Below are 24,586 nucleotides of genomic sequence, written 5' to 3' on the forward strand. Positions count from 1 at the left end.
GACTTTTGAACAATTCTACTCTACGTATATATGGTTTTGTATTTTCAACACTATTTCCATTGTATGATTCTCATTGAAGGCATTAAACTATGAATGAACACATGAGATTATGTAGGTATTTTAAATTCTTCAAAATTGACACTCTTTATTCTTGGCCTTTTCTCAATGAGCTTTACAAGGTCATTCCCTGAAATGGTTTAAGAGTCTGTGAAGTAAAAAAACATTACTGGTGACGACATCAAGAAGCCCATTGAGAAAATGTCAAAAGTGCAAAGCAGGCGGCCATTTTAAAGAATCTATTTCAACTTTTTTTGTTCAAAACATAACTCCATATCTCCTCCTGGAACCGCCACCTTAACGTGGTGGAGGGGTTTGAACACCTGAGTGATCCTGGGAGCTCTGTTGTCGGAGGCAAAGAGCGGTTCAGAATCCTCTTATGAGAGACAAACAGGCCCGGTTTGAATCCCATGGACCCTCCACCATAAGGGGCTGGTGCAAAGTGATTTGGGCAGCTCCAACAGCTGCCCCGACCACCCGGAAATGGACAAGTGGAAGAAAATGGGTGGATGGATAATTCCATATGTGTTCATTCATAAGAATCTTCTTTGAGAAGCTACAATGTAAATACTCTCAAAATAAAATATAAAAACAGTACCAGCACAATGCATTTGATTTTGGCAGCATAGTCCCAAAGGTTTGTCTCATACATGTGGTGAAATCAGACACAATGTTCATGTTTTTGAAGCTGCAAAGTTGTTGGAGCTGATACGTGTGGAAGAAACCAGCACTATATTTTAAAAGATTTTATATATACAAGCCCAGCTTTTTAATAAATGTAAATAGATAATTATGATGTGGTAGGAGTGGCTTGTTTATTTTGTTTATCTACTAAATTTAAATCATTTGATCGAGAAATGAAATCACGTACTTCGACCCTCAATGCCCGTGCGTGTAATAAATCAAAGTCAAAGAGTTGTGCAAACATGACTAAGGACTTTATTATTCAAATCATTTTCCCCGTAATATCCACAAATAAAAGTGATCTCTTTATATATATTCACATTGTATACCTTTATAGTGTGACAAAAATTCTCTTTTTTTTTGGGATTTCCAGCCATTCCTATTAATTGTCATTTATCGGTCGCCATGCAGTCGTCGGGAAGGTTGAAAAACAATACGATTGGTCAGCATAGGCGCTCCAGTCCAGTGTCCTCCATTGGCTCTTCATAGTGGTTCAAACCCTCACTTACCCAATCACAGAATTCATCACACTGCCACAAGAAAACCAAAAATAAATAAGAAAAGTAAAGTTCTCCACGTCCCTCCTCTCTCTCCCTTCTGTTTTTAGAATATTTTCTGCTTTTATATAATAATAATAGTAATAATAATGACTATAATTGTCCTCGATATAAATTTAATAGCATTTTTTTCTCTTTCTGAAATTTTTAAATAAATCATTTTGGCAATCCTCATAAGTCGTCACTTTAAAAGAATACTCAAGTACAAAATAAAAACTGAAAATCCAAGGAGCGATGTGACAGAATGAAGAGTGCAAAAGCAACAGAGAAGTACGGCGGCTCAAAAGGGTCACAGCGCTGCAAAGGAAGACGATGCGCTCGAACGGACCTCCGGTGGCATCGCGTCGTGGGCTGTGCTGTGAGCTCGTCTGCGTGTGTTTTCTTCTTCTTCGACAATGTGGTGAACCCCCTGGGCCACCGTAGAAAAGAGCGACAGAAAGGAAGAAAAGAGAGAAAGAAAGAGTGAAGTCGACGCATGTCAGAGCTGTATGTACAGAGTCAGAGTGGTCCAGTCCTGGCGCTGGCTGTGCAGTTTGTCGGGGCCGCTGTTATACCAGCGTGTAGGACTTGGCGTAGGGGTTGTTGCTCTGTTTCAGGTGTCCTCTGGAGTCCAGCAGAGACTCCTGGGAGGTGCTGAGTTTGGCAGCCTGTGCTTGGGCCAGATCTCCTGACTGCGGTCCCTCTGGCCGGACCTCTCCCCGGGCCTCCCCTCGCTCCCGGGCATCCCGGTGGGGCAGTGTGGAGGCACTTCCGGGCTGCCACTGCTGCACCTCTCGGGCCGAGGGCACCTCCATGGTGGGCTCCATGGGCGGGGGCCTCTTCAGTGTGCGGCTCCTCTGAGGCTCCAGACAGGCCTGGCCCATGGCGCCTGCTGCTCCCACGGGCACCAAAGCCCTGCTCTCCCCTGTAGCACCGGCACTTCCGCTGGCTCCCGCTCCTCCCGCCCCTCCACCGATGCTGCTGCCACTGCTGCTGCTGAGCGCGGCCCCTCGAGCGGCCAGAGGGACGCTGCGGTTCAACAGGAAGTCCATACGGAGGTACGGAGGCAGGTGCACCAGCTCGCCTCCTGAGGATCACACCAGGACAGAGGTTAGAGTCACATGGTGTTTTTGTTTGATAGTTTTATTCAGTGCTGCAGCAAGAATCCAATAAAACATGAAAACAGATGCTGGACTAACAGCAGCTGACAAGTAAAACTGCAGCCATATTTTCTCTTGTTCCTTATGCAGGTATACATCACATTCACACTGGCTTCAATGCCCTGAGGCCCAGAGAGAGAGACTTTTACCCAAACTACTCACTGTCTATTAGTCCTTCCTCACAGGTGAAGAACCTGGGTGTGATCTTTGACTCTGAGCTGGCGTTTATTCCACACATTAAGAATATCACAAGGATAGGTTTTTGCCATCTAAAGAACATAGCCAGAGTCCGCCCCATTCTCTCTCGGGCCAACACGGAGACGCTAATGCATGCTTTTATCACACTGCTTTCTGGTCTTCCCAAAGAGAGGATCTCAGGTTTACAACTTTTACAAAATACAGCAGCTCGTGTCCTGATGAAGACCAGGAGGCGGGACCACATTACACCGGTTTTAGAATCGCTGCATTGGCTCCCTGTGTGTTTCAGGATCGATTTTAAAGTTCTTTTAATGTTTTTAAATGTCTTAATGGTCTTGGTCCTTCTTATCTTTCAGAGCTGCTTTTACCTTACGAACCTTCACGGCTCCTTCGCTCCTCCGGCAGGGGTCTCCTTGTTGTTCCTAAAGTCAACAAAAAGACTCAATATTACGGCCCTCGCCTCTGGAACGACCTGAGGAGGAGCTCAGGGCTGCAGAGAACGTTCATGTTTTTAAGAGCAGGCTCAAGACCCACCTTTTTAGCTTAGCTAATATATAAAATATATATATGGGAGGTTGTGCCAAGCGTATTGTTTTAAATATTGTAATCTGTAAAGCACTTTGTGAAACCTTTCGGTATGAAAAGCGCTTTAAAAATAAAGTTTGATTGATTGATTGATTGATAAACAGAGGAATACACAGAGGGGTATGGACGACTTCCTGAACCCACTTTAGGACCTTCAAACAATGACACACAGTTGCACAACAGCAGCTGAACTCTTGGCTTTGTTCCTTTGCCTTAATAGTCCCTCTCCACTGTACGGAGCTCATTTACAGTGCGGCTCATTACATATTTAAGAGAGCAAACCGTCCCAGCGCTCACAGTATTGGATTGCAAGGTCAACTGCTCCACTGATCCCGAGATCGACTCTGAACGAGCTGCCGGTCGCTCCCTGCTCTCCTCGGACGTACCCGCCTTCACGTACCTGTGTGTGTCAGGGATAGTGATAATCCTTTTAAAGCGACGCTGACTTTAGCGTTATGCAAACATCGGTCTGCAGACGACGCCGGCGAAATCTCGGGGCATTTGAATAATTGACTGCGTTCTTTAATAAAGCCCATTAGCAGCGGAGAAGATGATGAATGAACCGCGAGTGTCAATTGGATTAGATGTAGATTTAAGTGCTGCGCCGGGAGCTGCGAGGGAGCGGAGGCTGGAAATTCATGAGGCTGTAAACTGCACATCATACGGTAATCAGGCCGTCTGTACACGGGAAAAAAGACCATTCTAAATGAGACAAATGACTTAAAACTGCTTGAATGAAGGCTCTTTATGTTGAATTTGAGTCTGTTTGAACTAATATTAGAAAAGATAGAAATGTTAATGCAAATGGAACAAGCAGAAATCCCACTTGAAATCAGACAAATTCACTTTTACTTTTTCTCATGAAATAAAACAAAACAATTTCATTTAACAAAAAATGTGCTTGTTCCATTGGCAATAAAATGTCTTGTCCAAATCTGCTCAAATTTATAGATTTAATATCTTAATTCAAGTACATTCATGTAATTTCTTCCTTAACACATTGAGTGCTGCGCTGGTTTGTGGATTTGCCTGTACAGTGCGAACAATCCAGACCATTTGTCATGATATTTGTAGCACCACAGCGTATTCTGTGTCATAGCTATGGCTCGTTTGAAAGACGAGACTCTAAACTCGCTGTAGGTGAAAACAGTTTATGTGCCTTTTTCTAGATTCGGAGAGTGTTTAATAAGACTCTCTCCTTTCTGAGTAACTCCTCTCTCCTCCTCTCTCCTCTGGCACTAACGTTATGTGAAGAGGCAATGCCTACATATATTTGTTTCAAGTAAATTTTCAATGACAACATTATGACATGTTTTGAAACACCGCGTGTTATTGATCGCTTTTTGTCGCCTGTGTATTTAAACAGCCTGGTTCTCGGATTGAAGACTTTAACAGGATGTTTCTCAGTCGTCCTTGGACCAATTTTGACCATTTGAAAACTCAGAGAAATGTTAAAAGCTCAACTGTTTCGATCTGTCCATGGGAAGCTGCTCTGCTTTGTCAAACGCGCTCGAGAGACCGAGAGAGAAGTGTCAGGTTCCCCTCGGACAAAAAAAAAGAAAAGCAACGCAATAATATATATAAAATGTCCGGATCGTGACTTTTCATAAGTTTTTGATCGTCATTTATTTCACTTCTGTTCATCACAGAGCTACCAAAACCACATATAAGGTTTATTAGAGTGTCTAGTTTCGCAAGAAAAAAAACAAGTTTTATCCATTTTTGGCACTTAAGATGGCGTTAAGATGCTTGTTTTTTTTCCAGTGCAAACGATCCAGTTCAAACTTTTCTCTCTCTCGTTATTTGTACCTCTCTTTCCATCTCTCCTTATCATCATGTCCACATCTATCAAAGAGGAAAGCTGGTATCGTCGCTGAGGAAGAGCCTTCAGTGGATCGATCTATCCATGTCACTGTTGTCACCTGAGAATGCTCCTCGTACATACATTAATATCCTTTATGTTGATGTAGGGGGGCCAAATGCTCAGACCAAGGCATGTTTATTTATATCTAAAAAAGGATTTCAAATAGAAGACAGAATCCTAAAAGGTTCTATATAAACCAGTGTCTATTGTTATGTTTTGTGGAGATTTTAACAAACAGTGTCAGGTTGGGGGGTAGAGTGCTCCCTCAAATTGTCTGTGGTAAAATGCGTGAACAGGGAATGTGCACCGACACCCGATCGCCACACAGACATTTTCTGGTTATGTGGCAACTGATCTGCCGTAATGAGATGGCAACAGCACGCGCTCCGCCAACTCAGCCACTTTTGTTACCGACACCACACGGGACGGGCAGACCGAGAGGCCGAGAGGCTGCTCGCTCTCTGCTGATGTTTTGTACAGATTGACAATGGCTGCAGATGGAGGGATCAGATCGCCTGCAGCTGCCCTGTCTCCCTGTGTGTGTAATGAGGACAGAAATGTAAGAAGTGCGACGCGAGAGGACAGGGCACCCGGACAGCCCTGTGGACAGGACAGCAGAGACAGGACAGGCTGTGACCTCCTGCTGCAGGGTCACATCAGGTGAAGCCACAAAATACCTTCAAATATTTTCAATTTGTTGTTGAACCCTTGCTCCTCATGTATAGTTTTGTCATTGTTTTTAACTGCTCACGTTTTTATCAGTACGTTGTAGGGGTGGGCCAAGACAGAGATTGAGTTCACGAGACGAGATATGAACGTAATTTGGAATAATAAATAAAGATTAAATATTTCCTTTTACTGAACAGTTAAAATGAAATTAAAATCAAGCACCTTTAAGCTGTCGACAGTGAGTATAATGGATTCAGACCAGTAAAATAAAGGAATAATCTCACGAGATCTTGTGGCCCGAGATCTCGCCCATCTCTAGTATGTTGTATATTTTAAGGCAACTATGACAATAATAAAGACCAATCCTTTTTTATATTGAAGCAAGACCTCACCTCAGACCCAAGCGGCACATTCTTCAAATGCATATGATGAAGGAAATGTATAAATGGAATGGGCATTATTTTCCTTATTCTTGCAGTACTGTCTATGGCAGTAGATCTCTGTGGTGTCAATAATATACATCAGACCCTGTACAACAACTACTTTCCGAATCGTGGTGTTTTACCACTGTATAGAGTTCAGGAGGGAATATTATAAACTCACTGTTACAATGGAAATATGCCATGTTTGAGTGTCCCAGCAAAGGTCGTCCATAAACTAACATTAGCTAAAAACAATATAAAAAAATGAACTAATAAATAAAAAGTCGTGGAGCAACTGCCGAGTCACTACTGGTAAATACATCAAACACACCGTACGTCCAAATGGCAATGCTAAAAAAAAGGAGATGCTATAAATAATAATGCTTTGCGATACGACTAGGCCTGTCACAATGGCTAATTTGAAGTTCGATATACTGAGATAAACGATAGTGCTGAAACAAAATATCGGATCGGACAAGGATTGCGATACTTTGTGCTGCAATAACAAGTATCAACACTTTGCGCTCCTTTGTTTTCCAGTAACAGCACGAAGTTACATTTTGTGTTAATTCACTTTTCGATCTTCACATTTCAATAACTGTCAAATGGCATTGGGTTTGTAAACTTTAGACACATGACTGTTTTCTTTTTATACATTTCAAGGTAAACATATTACAAATCATAATAACGTATTGTATCACAATACGTATCGGATCAGCCCCTGAGAATCGTGATACGTATCGGATCGTGACGAAGGTGTATCAGCCGAGCCCTAATAAAAGTTATTATTGACCACTGAGCATAAAAATGACAGTAAACCTTTGTTCTAAAAGTGCATAAAATACCACACAAGCTGCAATAAACATGAAATATAATGTCTATATAATCCACTTGGTTCATTTTATTGGACCTTAAACCTCGGAGTAACAATATAAAGGCTTTTACTTCCTGATCCGCAGCGCCAGGTCTTACCGGGTCTGTGGGCTTTGGGCACGGCCATGTTGATGACGCGGCTGACGTCCTGAGGCTTGGGCGGCGAGGCGGTGAAGCGGCAGATGCCCGACTCGGACGGCGTGCTGGAGGTCATGCTGTCCGTGTACTCGTTGGTGCCGGCGGTCATCTGCTCCGACGACGTGTCCGAGATGAAGCACTCGGTGATGGTGAACTTGGCGTGGCGGAGCTGCTCCTCCATCTTGGCGTGCTCGTAGGCCCGGGCCAGCTCCTCGTAGGTGGAGGAGGCGCTCTCCGTGGACACCATGCTGCTCCGCGCTCGATCTGGGCACACAGGCGAAGGTTAGTGTTGACCACAAATGTAATTGTTCAGCCTTTTAGTCTTTTGGACTCAAATGCTTTTAGTTTAGATTACACATTTACTCTTTAGATCAACATTTACTCAATCAAAACCTTTAAGGAATATTTAAAAAAAAGTTCACTGCAAGTATGTATTCTTTTGCCACATGATTGGGTTTCTGTCTGGCGCCCACTGCTGGTGAAAGTTGGGATTGAAGCAGTTTGTAATCTGAATGAGCGGTATTGCAACTGCTTTTAAAAAGACACAAAAGTACTTTCTAGTTGCAATATCCTACAGTATGTGTGGAGTATTGAAATAAACTTTTTTGCTATCTTTTTTTTACTTTGTATTTGACATTTATTGAGTGAAAAATGTTCCACTGAGATTCAGAATCTCTTTTCCAGGGGAGTGTTGACAAAAGAGGCACCCTGCAATTCAGCTTTACCCAAATCTAAAGGTTTACAGCCTACAGGTCAGTGTAACACCTCATTTGAAAGCAAAGACCTCTCTGTATTTAAGTAGAGGACGTATACAACGTATAACTTTGCTTCACTACATTTGAAAGACAATGCTTTCTTCTCCATTTCATTTAAAAACAAGGCTTCAAAGTAAAAAGTAAATTTGGCCATGTTTTTATTTTATTTATTTATTTATTTATCTATCAGGGACTATACAATCAACATAGTTACAACTAATATTTGCAGCTGATGCGATGCATGAAGAGCTTTTAGCTAGTGCTACTTCGCAGCTCATGTCCCTGGTTGGGCCTTTTTACACAGTTTACAATAATAAAATACATTAATACAACATTCTGCTGATTTCAAAAGCCTAATAATTCACACTCCAGAACAGTAGGTGGCGCTGTGCAGATGTACTGCCAATGCCACTGACTCACGAGCAAAGAGAAGAAACTTTATCCCTGTTTTGTTGGCAATTTTCAAATTTTTTTTATGCCACAAAGTTTGTTTTTCCTAAATAGTTTTGTCCTTCAGTAAAAAATTGATTGAGCAACTTTTACTGTTACTGGAGTAATTGAAGTAACCCCCTGAAAGTGTTTTAGCAGGTGAGGCCCCTCAAACATCCGTACTCCATTACCCCTTGATTGAGTCACTCCCCTTCGACTGAGCGTTCCACCTACTATAACTAAACCTGGCCATAGCATATTGTGTTTAGCCGATACCTGTGTCTTGCGAGGGGCTGACGCTGTAGCTGTCACTCTCCTTGTCCACTGAGCCCGTGGCCCTGGGGGTGGGCAGTCTCCAGTCGGTGGTCAGGGTGTGGGACGAGCTGGTGGGGTGCGGGCGGTTCAGGGTCCACTGACTGGCGTATCGGCTCCGGGCGGCGGCAGGACCAGCTTTGGCAGTGCGTCTGGCAGTGGGGTCTGTACAAAATCACACGAAACAGTCACGCTTTGGTTGACGGCAGTGCTTCTGTCACATATATACGTTTTCCTTACTGTCCTTAAATGTTTCATATCGAATGAAAAATGTGGAGATTTTTTGATTTGTACAGCAGGATATTGGTCCAAATCAGGGTTACCCACACAAAACTTGTGAACATAATTTCCACCACATTTTTCTAGTTTTTAAGATCCTTTGGGCCAGATCTTGTGCCTGGCGCAAGGACAGTGGAAGCCTTAAGCGCTATGGTTATCTTCCATGTGGTGCAGCTGTTGCGCCACTTGCTAGAGGGCGTCGCTTTTAAAAAGAGAGGATGTCGACTGAGGCATGCTTTATTACTACTGCATTAAGAGTGGTCTCTGATGGCAGCATCACATTCATTTCCTCGTTGACATCGCACTGCCTTGTGTTCTTCCTTGAGCTTCCTTGACTCTCACAGGTCAAACTAAAAACTTTATTAACTCCATCATGAGCGAAACAGTGTTCGTGTCTTGAGAAAAAGACATGTACCGTATTTTCCGGACAATAAGTCGCTCCGGAGTATAAGACGCACCAGCAACAGGCACCACCAACAGGCTGAATAGGTGTACGGTATGCTAACGTTAACACATTGATGGTTAGCTACATGAAGCATAAACAACAAAGTAAATATGTGTCTGGTATGTTAACGTCACATAGCTAAACAGTTCAGATAACTACAGCATAAAGAACAAACCAAACTATCGATCTCACTCTAAATCACTAATTCTATTGAATTCAGAACAGTCGCCTTGGCAATGACCTGAGCACGGAGGCGTAACTGCACCGTTGACAAGCCTCTCCCGGCAGCATGTTTTGCAAGCTCTCATTTGTGAACTTGTTCCTCTAGCTGTGGCCATCGAGCTTTTAGCCCTTGATTAGCTTTGTTTTGTTGTCTTCTCTAAGAGTAACCTCCGCTTCTCGCTCACTCCAAACTTTCTTTCTGCTGCTCGATTAGCCTGCAGTGCCCTCTAGCTGCATGTGAAAGTATGCAGATAGAGGGCCAAACTGCCAAACTATGAAAAAAGTGTGACTTATAGTCCGGAAAATACGGTAGCTCCAGCCGGTCGGCACTCGCTCGGCCGTAATTACGTTAACGCAACCAAAACAAAAGCACATGTTCACCCCCACAACCCATCGCCATTCCCCGGCCGTGGAGTCTGGTTGGAGGAAAAGGCTGTTCTTCATAGCCATTGGTCATACGCTATAGTCTGCATTTGGAAACACAAAATCGGGCCCTTTGAGCTCAAACTCATGATCCACTTTTCTCTCACACATAAAGAACTGCTCTGTTGTCTTTGCACATGAGGTCTTACCATTTGAAATTAGGATTGTTCATAATAATATGGCTTTAATAAACATGATTTAAGTCTCCAAAAACAACTCAATTCTGAAGCAATGAGGCAACCCTGAACAAAAACTTTATTTAAAAACCAGACAAGCTGTTTTTCTCTCATCATTTTAGATCACAAATACTACAAATAGAAAGTACTGGTATCTCTGTCCAGACGACCTAAAGAACGCATGTCACCAGGCTCCACACGGACGCTCTACAATGTGTGACCCAGACATGCCACTGTTCACTGGCCGAGTCTAAATCAGATCATTTACAAGAGACAGAGGAGAGACAGTAATTCTATATCCGCCTGTAGGAAGGGCACAGGATAACAGGATAACAGGATAGCGCCAACGAGGGTGTCGTCTGTTCATTCTGCCGTCGATTGCTGTTTTTGTGTGGCTAATTTATTAAAAGACTTGAAAGAAAGCAGGCAGAAACTCTTTTGTGGCATAGAAAATGAGTGCGGTCAGATGAAAACAAACCGAGGCTGGTTGCTTGTGTAGGATTCGAAATTAGCTTGTCATATCTAGGACAAAAATATGTACCCTCTTAACCTCTTGTCACATTTTTGTTCTTTTGTTGAGTTTTTATACATTTTTTGCTGCACTTTTGTCATTTTCTTGTCACATTTTTGTCACTCTTTTATTGCGTCTTCATCCGTTCATTTTTTTTTTTTTTAAAGGTTTGGGCCAAATTGGTCTCTTAACCAAAAACATCCCTATAATCTTCACAATAAAATGTTTATTTTTGCACAGGTTCAATGTTTCTCCATAGATTTATATGGGAAATTATAATTTCAAGGGCCATATTTTTCTCAAAATGCATTTTCCTGATGCAACAATCTCTCTCTCTCAATCTCCTACAGACTTCAGATTTTCTAGCCTCGGACTGAACAATATTTTGAAGGTTTTTCCACAAGATATTTTTTTTTATATCTAATCCCTAACCTGATTTATTGAGTTTTAAATAAAAAAATCCCAAGGCGAAATTTTATTCTTTGCTGATTTTTCCACTAATAATCCACTTATTTTAACAATAATAAGATATGCAAAATCCCCTCTGAAAAAGTCTTTGTAACTCATATGTCGACAAAATAAAACTATACATTCAAATCTGGCTCTTTCGATTATTCACATTTCATTGCCGATGAAAAAATGACTGAAAACTTGCAATACATTTTCTTCTCATAAATATGCCAGTAATCTATAGCGAAAGATTCAAATTGATATCTCTAAATTTAAATAGTTTCCCTATTCACCTGCAGCGTCTAACCTTAAAGGGATATTTCAGGATTTTTGACATAGGGCCTCATTTCCTAGTTAGAGTGATGTTGATTTCTGGAGATATATTTTTTTTTTTTTAAATTCATGCAGCCCTTATATTTGAAGAGTTTAGTGGTGCTAGGCTAGTGCTAGGCTAGTGCATGTCTATGGTAACTAGTAGCCTGCATTAAAAACGGTCTGACCCCAAGCACAGTGCACATGAGGCAAATCACTTATAACACCAGACTAACCATATAAACGTCTGTGTCGACTGAATAATTTAAAAAAATTTACTTATATTTGAGCAGCATCAACTTCCTGGTTGTAAGCTACACAGCGGCGGAGTGATCTTCTCGGTTACCGGATCTACAGTAGTTTGTTTTTCCTGCGGCCGGCATTGCTACACGAGGAATTCACAAAGGGGCAAATCAGATATGGCAACGTTAGGAGGACGACCCAATATTTTGAAGAGGTTTTTAATGCAGGCTACTAGTTACCATAGACATGCACTAGCCTAGGACTAGCCTAGCACCTCTAAACTCTTCAAATATAAGGACTGCATGAATAAAAATAAAAAAATCTCCAGAAACTAGGAAGTAAAGCCCTAAGTAAGCTAAGGAAATGTGCAAATTGCAAGGTTTCTTTATCAGACAGAGATCACCCTGGATAGTTAGTAACCAGGTCAGATTACTTTAGCTTCCTCTTAATACTACATTAATGTTGCTTGATTTCACAGACAAATAGGTAACGCCTGCAACTATAATGCGACTTGAAATACTTTACGTATAAGTTGTATTTTCTTGCAGCCATGGTGGAAATACACAGCTTTTATTTAACCGTGGGCCGGTGGACTGAACATCCCCTCACGCCGGGCTGAGCAGCAGGTGCCTCAGTCTGCGGCTCCCGCGGGTCGGTCAGCACGGGGCGCTCGGGTGAGGACACGTCAGAGCGCGGCAGAGAGATGGCTCTTCTTCATCAGTTCTGCTCCAGCGAGGCGCAAACTCCGGCGCCCACAGCTGCACCAATGCAATTTCTCTAAACCTTAAAGCTGGGACTGAGCGAGAGGTCAGGCGGCGAGGAGGAAAGTCGTTTACCCCGGGAAAATGTGTTTAGTTACTGAGCTTCTAAATTCAGTGTCCGAGCAGTGACTGGGAAAACGTTATGAAGATCTATGTCTCTGAGCAAATAGAGTTCAAATACACACAAGGCTTTCACTCTTTCCCCTCATTTATCTGTGTAAGAAGGGCTACAAATCTTTAGAAATGACAAATGTTTACTTCCTGGTTCAATAAAGGTTTAATAAAGCTCAAATCGCATCACTTTGTTGCTGTATTGTCATATAAAGTGACCAAGTTGAGCCAAGCATTCTGTTATTCTGCTGATATTTACAGTAAAGTTGCCGCTTTAATTCTTTCTCCGTTATTTCTGAGGGGGAGCCATATGGAGCGGACTCACTTTAACATTTTCTAACAGCTGCGGCAATTAACACCAACTCAAGCACATGATCGGCTTTTCACTCCTCCATAAACACGCTTTCTTACAAGTTTAACAACAGCGAGAGCCTCACACCTCCTGCCTCGCCTTAAGCTGCATATTAAGAAACACAAGCACAAGTCAGCCTCTCCGTATGTGAGCACTTTTGTACTTTATGGTCCCGTTGTGCGATCGTTCGACCAGTGCCTCAGGGAAACCTTTCAGGAGCAGTGAGCCGCTGTGGTGCAGCACCCGAGGACCTTTCTCCAGACATTAGGATCTTGATTGGGATTACCTAAAGCTGCTGTGACGCCTAAAGTGTGGTGAGGGATAAATGCGCTGTCAGTGGGAACCCAGGGTGCTGAAGGTGATGTAGCACCCCGTGGTGGATGGTTTGCGCTTTGCATACAATAATAAATAGGAAATAAGAACAGAAAAAGCGATTTTGGGGGCCAATCTTGTTCCTAAGCATCCCCTATCCGAGGTCTGTTCCCACGGCTCTGCCTCAGAACAATTTTGGGTGGCCGTCAGGCTTCTTGTAGCCTGGTCAGCCAGAATACACACTTTTCCTATTCCTATAGACGTGTAATCTGGGATCAGGGGTGATTTCAAATTCCCGATGCTCATCCACTAACTTCCTTGTTTACAAAAGATGCGGAAACAAATGCAAACGTTCGACCTCTGTCACAAGTGTTAGCAAAGGTTTGGAGTGTGGTTCAGGGCTTTCTCTTGGAGAGGTTGGAGCTGAGCTGTTGAAGCTAAATGTTAACCGGTAGCATGCTAACATCTTAAACACTGACTCACTGGTTTCTTCACAGTGAGTGAGTGTTTTTACTGTGTTTTTACTGTGTTTTTACTGTGATGTACTCATGATTATGAGTACATAAAAATGCCACTGTCAATCAGTTGTCTTTCATTTTCAGTAGAGATATTGTTGCATGGGGTAGTACTACATAATGCTACTTTGGTATACAAAATGGCCGCCATAACAACAAAGGTCACATGACTGAAAGGCATGTATAGGAGAATTCAACTTGAATGTGCAAAGCCTGTTTCAATAAATATACGTTTGGAACGGGACAAAAATACTTTTGATGGACAGCAGCAAGAACATTATTTTTAAATCTAAGAACAATTTTATGATGAGGTTTTCTTGTGCTACTGACCTGCCCAAACTGCACGCACCTCATGAAAAGTTTGTTACAATATATTGTTAGTACTGAGACACACAGACAGTAGGAGTAGGAGTAGTAGTAGTATTAGTAGTAGGAGTACATTAGTATTGGTGTTAGTAGTAAAAGTAATAAATGTTGTCACTGACGGTGGTGGGACTCACTGGTTCCGGGCCTGGCGTCGGACACGTCCACCAGGGGCCCCGTGGCCTGGGACAGAGACTGGTAGTGCACTGTGTGGGTCACCGTGGACGACTTCTGCTTCTGGGTCTCCCCAAAGTCATTGTCTGTCAGCAGCACCGTGGACCTGTCGTCTGTGGGACAAACAACACATGTTAGGCCTGAGACACTGGGTCTGCACACAAACAGCCTGTGGGGTTTACACTGAAAGGACAAAAAGGAAATGAAATCCAAAGTGCAGCAGTTTGGTGGCGTCTGTTCTGATGCTGAGCCCTGGGCAAATCTACAGCCTGTCCCCATCTTCATCACTATCTTGCACTTTGTTGGTTAGACAACTGAAACAAACATGCACTAGTTTTGCTTCCTGATTTTAAAGCGATCTCTTGCTTCCTTACGCTGTGCAGCTGTTTCAATAAAGAGAAAAAAAGTAGTCAGTGTGGCCCGTGTGGCTGTAGTGAAGCAATGGTGAGAGTTTTCACTCTGCAATGAAAGGATTAAGCTTTGCAAGAGATCGAGAGGTGAAGAAATAAAGCCAGGAAACACAGGGGGCCATAAGGTGAACCCAAACAAACAATTTATTGCCTTTTGGTGGAGGCTTCCTCATCCACACACACTTCCTCCACCTTTTCAGCCTTTTTCCCAAGCCACAGAAAGACATAGTCCCAACACCTCACCAATATTGAGTATGGTGTTTGTATAGCGCCTTTGACAGACATGGTTACAATACATGGGACAATTTACATTCACTCCAGACTCGGTTGTAGTAAGCCGCACGGCTCCAGGGAGTAGACTGATTGAAGTGAGGCGACCAATCTGCGTCATCAGTCCCTCCGACCACCACTACCCACTCAGTGACTCACTTCACACCATTAGCCATGTACATGTTTGTACTAGTGGCAGGGGAAGCCGGAGTACCTGGAAACTACAAAGACAACATGCAGACTCCACAGAGAAAGGCCCCGTCCGGCCGGTGAATTAATTTTTCCCAGGATGGGAAAGGCCAATCGCTGACATTGGGCCGATGGTGGTGCATATGGTAGAGCGGGTCGACTCTTGATCGGAAGGTCGGGGTTTGAATCCCAGCTCCCGCAAATGTACATTGTTGTTGTGTCCTTGGGCAAGACACTTCACTCACACTTGCCTCGAGTGTCTGCGTACATTGGATAATGGATGACATTAGAGGCCAATGATAAGTGGAGCTCCAACCAGGACGTCACCTCCACAACACAACACTAGTTTAAGATAATCCTATCTCACCGTATACCTGACCCTAATCCTAGTTTTACAAACTAACCCTAACCTTACTTTAGCCCTAACCCTAAGGATAGCGGAGTTTACAAAAGATGTCTTTTAGGCGTGAGCATGAATCTGACCAATCAGGGAGTCAATATGCAAATTTGATCTTTCCCATCCTGGGGGGGGAAAAAAATCATGTCCGGCCGGGATCTTCTTGCTGTGAAGCACGAGCGCTAACCACTGTGCCACCGCACCGCCCAATTAACACTGGTATAAGAACCTTCTCAGAGTACATTGATAAAAGGTGAGCTTTTTGTGCATTTCCAGGACTGGCCTGTTTGAATGAAAGTGGTAGCTGGTGGTGAAAGTGCAGATTGGCAGCTCCCGTCAGTCTACTCCAAGGCAGCTGTGGCTACAATATCTGCTTACCGCCACAAAGTAAGGAGTGAATGAATAATGCCAACAGAGCAGCACTTTGAGAAACCTATGACACAGGCTCGTGAAGTGCCATGATGATTGTTATAGTGCAGTGATTGTGTGGACCGGAGCAGTTACCGATTGTCTCCATGGTGTCCCTCTCCTCGATGAGCAGCTGAGCTCGCGGGATGTCGATGTGCATGCGGAGCGGCTGCGGCTGCTTGTTCACCGTGTCGGGCGTCCGCGTGTTCTTACTGAAGAAGATGAACGGGAGAAATCCATTATTACTCCCTCTCTCTCTGCCATGATTTTGCATTGTATTGCACAAATGCTAATTCAATTCCATTTAAGTTGATAAGTAGCGATAAGCCGGCGGCAGAGACGGCACCGCCAGTCGGCGATATATTTGATTTTTACTGATAGCAAAGGGCCCCGCTGTGATTTATGTTGGGTGCTTAAGGGGGGAGCATTGAGCATAAATTAAAATTAAACGTACATACCTCATCAGCATTTCTGCCAGGCTCTTCGCATCTGTGAAGTCAGCAAAGAGGCGGTTAATGCCAGAATAGTGCTGTCGCCTTTGATAAGCTACAGCAGCGAAAGAAAAACCCAACACTCGCAAAGACATTCGCCTTGAGGAGGCAGAAAGTGCAATGAAAAGACAGAAAGAAAGCTATGACAATGTTTAAATCAGTGCCAACTAAATATAATACAAATGTGGAAAAAGTGATGTGTTTAGTATGAATGGTACATGATACAGACTTGTGATTCTCAAACTTTTCACAACAAAAAAGGGCAAAAACTGACTTAAATCTAGGCTTTACGAAAAGGCGATTTAAGCCCAGAACAAACCACATTTAAATACACTACTAGAGCATAAATAAAACTGTATGTAACAGAAATAAAGACCCTCAGTGTTTATAAGCCATTACCTCTGAGTCTCTTGAGCCGCTGCTCTCTCCTCCTCCTCTTCAGCACCATGAGCATGATGAAGACCAGCACGGCCACCACCAGGATGGAGGTGATGGTCACCACCATCTTCAGACCCCCACTGCCCGACATGTTGTCTGAGACGGGGTCTCCTGTCTTCAGCAGGGGTGGGATGGTGCCTACAGCGTAAAGTATAAAATAATTATCACAATGTTTCACGGCAAAAATAATTCATCATCTGTTTCTTGAAATCATAGATTAAAGGGACTATACAGAGTTTAAAAATGTTAAAAGGAAGTATTTTCCTCCCCCTACATGTTTCAACAATGTGCTAATGTGTAGAATGAGCTCAGACCTGTTCACCACAACTGCCTCTAAAATCCTGCACTGTCACTCAAAAAGGTGTAAATTTGGGTCCAAAGTTCCGTCATGCACGAGCTTAATATAGAAGGTGCAATTACACGTATGGCCTGAGGTGGCAGTAGTGAGTATAAAATGGATAACTTGCATCTAGCCCCTTGAAGTTTGGCGTTTATTTGAAACACATCGACAACAATGATGTTAATCGACTCCAGGGCAACTTTGTGTTGAAAAACAAGTTCATTTCTTTGTTACATTTATTAACTGCTTTAAAGGCTGCTCAAATCAGAGAACAATACATTTAATTAATGGCCGCTGTTCTCTTTGTGTGATCACTTGTGACTGACTGTCAGCTATCAGTGACAATACATTACAATTTAAGAAGAAGCTTCATCGGCAGCACAAATGATCTCTGAGTCTTGGCAAAAAAAATCTGCTTTGTTAAGAAAATGACTTAAAAGTGCAGAGGTTCTTTGCTGATTTTAACTTATTGTCAATGGAACAAGAAAGATTTTTCTTGCCTAAATACTTTTCTGTCACATTTTCTTATGTACAATTTAATTTCTGTTATTCTTAATTCAAGCACTTTTTAGCAGTAATTCAATGATAAGATTTCATTTTTCCAGTGCAGGCATATTATAAAAGACCAGTGGGAGGAGTTTAACAAATGGCGCCTTAAGAACCTTTGTCTCCGATATCTCTCACATCTACAACCCTAATCACTCACTTCCGTCTCCGTTGAGCGTGGCGAAGGTGACCCTCTTCTCGGCGGAGCCGGCGCTGTTGGTGACCTTCATCTGCAGCTCGTACCACGTGGCCTCCTGCAGGTCGTAGAGGATGTAGCTCTTGGTGAGGGAAGTGCGCTGAGCCGTGATCCACCCGCTGGAGTCCACGGCTCTGTACTCCAGGATGAAGGAGGTGATGGGGCAGCCGCCATTGTTCCAGCCCGCCAGGTTCAGCCGCACCCGGCTGGCATTGATGCTGGTGAAGAGCTCGTGTTCTTTGGCAAACTGGGGTTCTGAGGATGAGAAGAACAAGTGTGAAGGTGGGTCTGAAGACACATAGAGGAAGAGAATTTAGATGTCTAAGGGAAAGAGTCAGAAAAATACTTATTGTACAGGTTTATTTGTAGGAATAAGAAAAGAGTTTATACAGGCAGCAGCAACTCAGTGTAATGCTTTTCAATGCCAGTTTTATGCCTAAACATAACTTTTTTATATGTAATGTTATACATGCGTTTCCAATGACATCACGCATAGTTCCGGCAGCCATTTTGAATACCGAAGTAGAATTATGCAGTGCTACAGCATGTAAGAATATCTCTACTCAGGATGAAAATGAAAGACAATTGATTGACAGTGGCATTTTTATTTACTCGTTATCATTGTTCAAGAAGATAACAGTTACAACACGGCCCAAGAGACGCACGTTTATGTGAAGAAGCCAGCAAATGTGGAGTTGCGTCACCGTCAATTGAGCTACAGCAGGATTTACTAAAGACCTGCTTCACTCCTCAGACTAAATTAACACATCAAAGCGAAAAGAGAAAAACTTTCTCAGGGATTTTTAAAGTTTATCATGTCAACAGAGTCTCAGTCTGGGTCAGTGTTTAAGCTGCTCAAGACGTTAGCATGCTACTGGTTAGCAACTGTCAACAATCAACTGTTGATGGCTTCAACACTATAAACACATGTGTGGCTCACATCTATGAACACTAGGGCTGCAACTAACGATTATTTTGTAATCGATTAATCTATCGGTTATTTTTGCGATTAATCGATTAATCGCTTGGCTGTGAATGGTGTCAGAAAATTTTATTTTTTCTATTTTTTTTATCACATAAAGCTAAAGTGGTGCTGCTTGAGGATGTGGTGATGGGAGTAAACTTAAAGTAAATATTTGTAGGAGGCTCTTAACGCTAATTCTGCTTTCTGATTGGATGAGACTCAGACAGATATTCATGAAAAAACACTACAGACCCAAACTATGAAAAACAAAGTAGATTTTCATCAAAAATACAAAATTTTCATGTCATTTTTGCTCTATTTGAGTCTGTGAACCAGAAAACGATTAATCGATTACTAAAATAGTTGTCGACTATTTCAATAATCGATTAGTCGTCGATTAATCGATTAGTTGTTTCAGCCCTAATGAACACTGATGAAATACTTCAGTAACAGCTCAGCTCTGACCCCTGTCACATGTTGTATCCAAGGTTTGGAGTGTGGTTCAAGGCTTTCTCTTAGGAAGGTCAAAGCTGAGCTGTTGAAGCTAAATGCTAACCGGTTGCTGCTAACATCTTGAGCTGCTGAAACTCTGACTTACTGATTTCTTCACATAAACGTGCGCTCTCTGGCGCCGTGTTTTTATTGTTACCTTCTTGAGCAATGATTACGAGTATATAAAAATGCCACTGTCAATCAGTTGTCTTTTATTAACATCCTGAGTAGAAATAACTACCATTGCCATAACAACAATTGTCACATGACTGAAAAGCATGTATATGTTTAAGATTTTCTCATAAAGAGAAATTATGAAAAATTGGGATATTTAATATAAAATTGGACATAACCAGAAGCTTTTGAGCCCAAAACAAAGTGAAAAACTGGCCTTAAGTGTAAAGAATATTCATCAAACCTGCAACTGTATGTTTTTGGACCGTACGCATTTTCAATAAACCCCTGGTGTAAAGTCCCAGCCCTCTGACTTGTCTTAAGTGCTTACAGTCACAGTAGCAGCTTTTCCGCACGGCGTGGCTTACCTTTCCCATGAGTCTTTGCTTCGATGATCTCGCTGATTCGGCCCGGTCCCACGGCGTTCTGCGCCGTCAGGGTGAATTTGTACCAGGTGCCGCACTTGAGGTTCTCCAGACGGTACGAGCGCTCGCTGGGGCTGATGGGAAAACTGCCCCACTGCTCGCTGTTGTCCTCCGAGTACTGCAGGATGTAGCCTGGGCACAGAGGGGGAGCTGCTAGTTTAATCGGCTCATTTAAGTAGATTTGGTAAGAAATTATCTCAAACTATCACTTTTACTAGGTATAATTACACTGGAAAAATCTTAAATGAGGAAAATGGCTTAAAATTGCTTGAATACAGGTTCTTTATGTTGAATTTGAATGAGTCTAATATAAGATATATATTAAAAAAAATGCTAATGCCAATAGAACAAGCATAAATTCCGATTGAAATCAGGCAAATTAACTTTTACTTTTAAAGAGATTAATTTTTAGCTAAAATGATACATAATAAACTGAATAAAGACAAATAGACTTATTCCATTGGCCATAAGAGGTTTTCTCTGATCGAAGACCAGACCAAATCTACTCCAACTTTAGATTTAATCCCTTAATTCAAAAAATTATTATTACAACTATTTCTGTATTCTTGCCTACTTCTATATGAACTAAACCAGAGCCTTTTAATAAATGACATTACTAATATAATTAAACCTCTTAATCCCGGCCTGAACTGAGCGCAGTGCCAGTGTAACGGCTCATTTGAAAGCTAAGATCGCATTTTTATCCCATGTGTTTCTGTAATTGTCGTGTCATGTTTTCATCGTGTTTTTGTTGCTTTTTCATCGCTTTTTTCATTCTTTTTTTGACGATTTTTTTGGCTTGTTTTTGTGGCTTTTTTGTTGTGTCTTTATCCTCGTTTTCGTCCCTATTGTGAAGCCTTTTTCAAGACGCTTTTTAGATTTGGGTAAAGCCAAACTAGAGAAAATCTGCTTGGTTCAGGTGGGGGTCAAACTATAGTATTTGGTGAAACTGCTCGAGATATAAGAGCAGTTTTGGTCAGTATGATCTTATTTAAAGTTTACTACCAATATTTAGGTATGTACGAAGAATAAAACATTGGAAAACAACAAACATTTCTACCACAATTAAGACACAAGGCACTTAAAAAAATGTCATAATACTGGGCTTATGCAGGAAACAGTAAGTCCAATTTAATGCTTTATAAAGCCATTTCATTTATTGTGGTGTTCAACACACACAGATGTGGTATCATTACACAACCAGGACAAACCTAAAACAAGTCAAATCTGCTTGAAATAAGAATATATGACCTTGATCTGAGACGGCAAGTGAAATAATGTGCCAATGAAACAAGTCTTTTTGTCTTTTTATGTTGAATTTACATTTCTCATTGATGCCCCCACTCTCCAATCTTTGTATTGACAACTCCATATGCAAATAAAATCCAGCAAAACCGAGCCATAAAACTGTAAGCATTTGTCTGAGATGATAAATGAAATCGTTAGCGGAGGAAAACAAACGTCAGGCTTCGTCAGTTGTGGGATAGGAGTTGGCTCTAGATAATGATAAATCACCGCCGTTGGCCTATCTTTAAGATGGAGCGCTTTAATCTCACACTTAAACACGTGTAATCTTTCCTGCTCTTTTTAATCTGCCTTTGAGGCCGATACAATTCATCCTCCCACTGCGGCATTAAGACAGAAGACTGGTGCAGGGTCGGGCCGGTCAAACTAAGCGGGGAGTGTTCTCCACTTTAGAGAACAGACAGTAACATACAACTCATCTGATAAACATATTCAGCCCAAAAACAGAATAGAGGAAGAGCAGCTTCACTGGAAAAGTAATAGAAGTTAAACAAGTGATCAAAGTGTTTGGTAAAAAGTAAGTAAGAGTAATATTTAAGTATTGACGAAGAATAAAACATTGGAAAACAACAAGATCTTCTATTACAATTAAGACACAAGGCACGAGCTATCCACTTTATAAAATTTCATAATACAGGGCCTATGCAGGTAATAGTAAGTCCAATTTAATGCTTTATAAAGCCTTTTAAATGCCCACATACATTTATTTTATTTTTTTTGGATGATTACGATGTTAGAGCGGTGGTTCCCAACCATAGACTAAAATTAAGAATGGACTCGGGGTGTGCTAGCTGAAGCTCGTTCATGCTAGCAATGTGACTGGGTTTTTGGAGCCGGCTTTATTATCTTCTAGAAATTATTCAAATAGTGAAAGGATAAAATCAGGACGATGTTGCACACGATGTTGCTTTTTAATTGACATTTAAGGCACAATTCATTTAATAACCTGTAGGCTTTCGTCTCTGCTCACTGTGAGAAAGTCCATCCACAATCTCATGAAACTCATTGTGCTCCTGGAGTTTATTATCTTGTTTATTTGGATCTCACCTCTGATGGAGCTGCCCCCGTTGTCCCCCGGTATCCAGGACAGGGTGATGGACGTGGTGGTCGTCTTGGTAACGGTGAGGCGAGGCTGGTCAGGAGGGACTGGGTTCAAAATGAGGAGGAAACAAGTTTAACTATGATGGTACGAGGACCCCTAGTGTCAGTTTTCAATGAAAGGCTTGACTTTGAGAGTATTTTAGCTATAGTTTGAGCATAACACTAAATAAACACTGAATAATCTATGTTTAGGTCCCCACTTTGTTGACATTTAGGGGCTAGTCAGAGTTTAAACTAATGCCTCAAGGGGTACATGAGACAAAGAAGGTTGGTAATGTTATGAAAAACCAAAGTGTCTCTTGCCTTGAACCTGCAGGTTGAGCGTGATCTCGTCCGAGCCCCAGTTGTTGCTGGCCACGCAGCTGTAGTTCCCAGAATCCTCGGCTTTCACGGTGCGGATGATGAAGCTGCCGTTGCTATGGACACTGCGCCGGCCGTCCACCAGGACCGGAGTGGGCGTCCCGTTGGTGCTGCGGGGACAAAAAAAGCACTTTGAGCAAAGGTCCCGCTCACTTGTGGGGTTCAGACGGTGATGTTGCCGTTTCTCACTTCAGCTTGAGCCACTTGACGGTGGGAGGGGGGTCGCCCACTGCTTTACAGGGCAGCACGATGTCCTTCATCCAGGGAGTGGTCACCGTCCCGTTGAAGGTGAGGATCCGGGCCGGAGCTACGAGGGGAAAAAGAAGGTTCAGTTAAATAATATAAATAAATATGACAATTATTTCCTATTGTGTCAAGCACTGTGAAACGCTGGAAGGCTAATGTACAAAACTGAAATAGCCTAAATGAACTTCTTCTAAAAATTAGGATCCTGAAGAAAAACACAGAAAAAAATGTTCAACAATTTGTTTAGTTCAGTCATTTTCTGTGAAAGTGAAGTGAAATGTTCTGCAGTGTGGCGATAAAGCAATACAAGCTAATCTTAAAATCAGTAAAATTTTCTTGAAATAACTATAACTTTTTGATTTGAGAAACTAATTTTAAGAAATCTGTTCATGAGGCAATATTTACACTTAAATTAAGATAAAAGGAAGCACCACACTGAAACAAATGAGAAATCTTAATTTACCTAACGGTTAGTGTAGTTGTTTAATCTTAATTTAAGTGTAATTATCTTGTCCCATAGACTGAGATCTTGAAATTTAAATCAAAACTATATGATAAATCTTCATTGAAAGACTCATAAATCAAAGACAAATTTCACTTATTTCAAGATTACTTTTTTGTGCGGGACAATATTGATCAGTCCCTCCAGGATTTTGCGGGCATTTTTGTGATTGTTGCTGGGTAAAATGCCTGATTTCGTGGGCCTTTTTTCCAAAAGTTGCGATGAAAAGTTGCGATTTTATTTATTTATTTATTTTTAAATATAATTTTACATACAAAATTAACTTTTCTTTGTATTTTACATGAGTTTTAATCAAAGAGACTCTGGGGAACAATAAAAGACTTAAAATATCTGTTTGTTTTTTTAGATAATTGTATCATTTAAATAAAACAGACCATGTGTGCCCCTCCTCTCTCATCTGCTCTGCTCAGCTACAGAAAGTGGGCGGGGCTAACAGACACCTGCCTGTTTCTGTGAGCGCAGGGTCTGACTCCACACAGTGTTAATTTTGACAACATATTTTAGTTTAGTTTTAGTTTTAGTCTTTTGACTAAAATGTAATTTAATTTTAGTCGAGATCTAGTCAAAAAAATCTTTTCAATTTTAGTCTAGTTTTAGTCGACTAAAATTGCATGTCAATTTAGTCGACTTTGCATTGATAATATTCATTATAATCATATTTAATCTTGTTCCTCTGCTTCATGGAGCTGCTCCACATGAACAAAGCTCAGAGCTGATCCTTTGGCAGAGAATTTACATGATCTGAGGCTCTTTCAGACGGTCGATAGATGTTTGGATGATTTTTGTCTCTCCTTTTCATTTTTATTTAGTCTTATTTTAGTCGACTAAAATATCTGGACATTTTAGTCATAGTTTTAGTCTCATGAGAAACTTTTAATTTAGTTTTAGTCCAATTTTAGTCGTCAAAAATATCACTTTGACTAAAATTAAGACTAAATATTTTAGTCGACGAAATTAACACTGACTCCACACAAATCCCA

The 24,586-nt window shown here is 41.7% G+C and overlaps 1 protein-coding gene across 5 annotated transcripts in view; it reads right to left on the reverse strand.

Annotated features, from left to right (window-relative positions):
- Window positions 1-1,089: 1,089 nt before the first annotated feature.
- The window catches only part of LOC306975571 (cell adhesion molecule DSCAM-like), a 231,536-nt gene continuing 208,039 nt past the window's right edge, over window positions 1,090-24,586 (reverse strand). For 3 of the 5 annotated variants that reach the window (XM_079573156.1, XM_079573155.1, XM_079573157.1), the window contains 12 exons: window positions 23,027-23,144; window positions 22,781-22,947; window positions 22,424-22,522; window positions 20,015-20,203; window positions 17,981-18,271; window positions 16,896-17,072; window positions 16,464-16,494; window positions 16,102-16,217; window positions 14,280-14,444; window positions 8,647-8,847; window positions 7,148-7,450; window positions 1,090-2,364 (listed from right to left, as the gene is read on the reverse strand). In XM_079573156.1, the coding sequence (XP_079429282.1) occupies window positions 1,847-2,364; window positions 7,148-7,450; window positions 8,647-8,847; window positions 14,280-14,444; window positions 16,102-16,217; window positions 16,464-16,494; window positions 16,896-17,072; window positions 17,981-18,271; window positions 20,015-20,203; window positions 22,424-22,522; window positions 22,781-22,947; window positions 23,027-23,144 (2,375 nt within the window). In that variant the 3' untranslated portion in view covers window positions 1,090-1,846. The remainder of the gene's footprint in view (window positions 2,365-7,147; window positions 7,451-8,646; window positions 8,848-14,279; window positions 14,445-16,101; window positions 16,218-16,463; window positions 16,495-16,895; window positions 17,073-17,980; window positions 18,272-20,014; window positions 20,204-22,423; window positions 22,523-22,780; window positions 22,948-23,026; window positions 23,145-24,586) is intronic. The other 2 variants (XM_079573159.1, XM_079573158.1) reach the window with 1 other exon arrangement.

Source organism: Gobius niger, assembly GCF_951799975.1.
Source record: "Gobius niger genome assembly, chromosome: 1".
In the NCBI taxonomy this organism is placed as follows: Eukaryota; Metazoa; Chordata; class Actinopteri; order Gobiiformes; family Gobiidae; genus Gobius; species Gobius niger.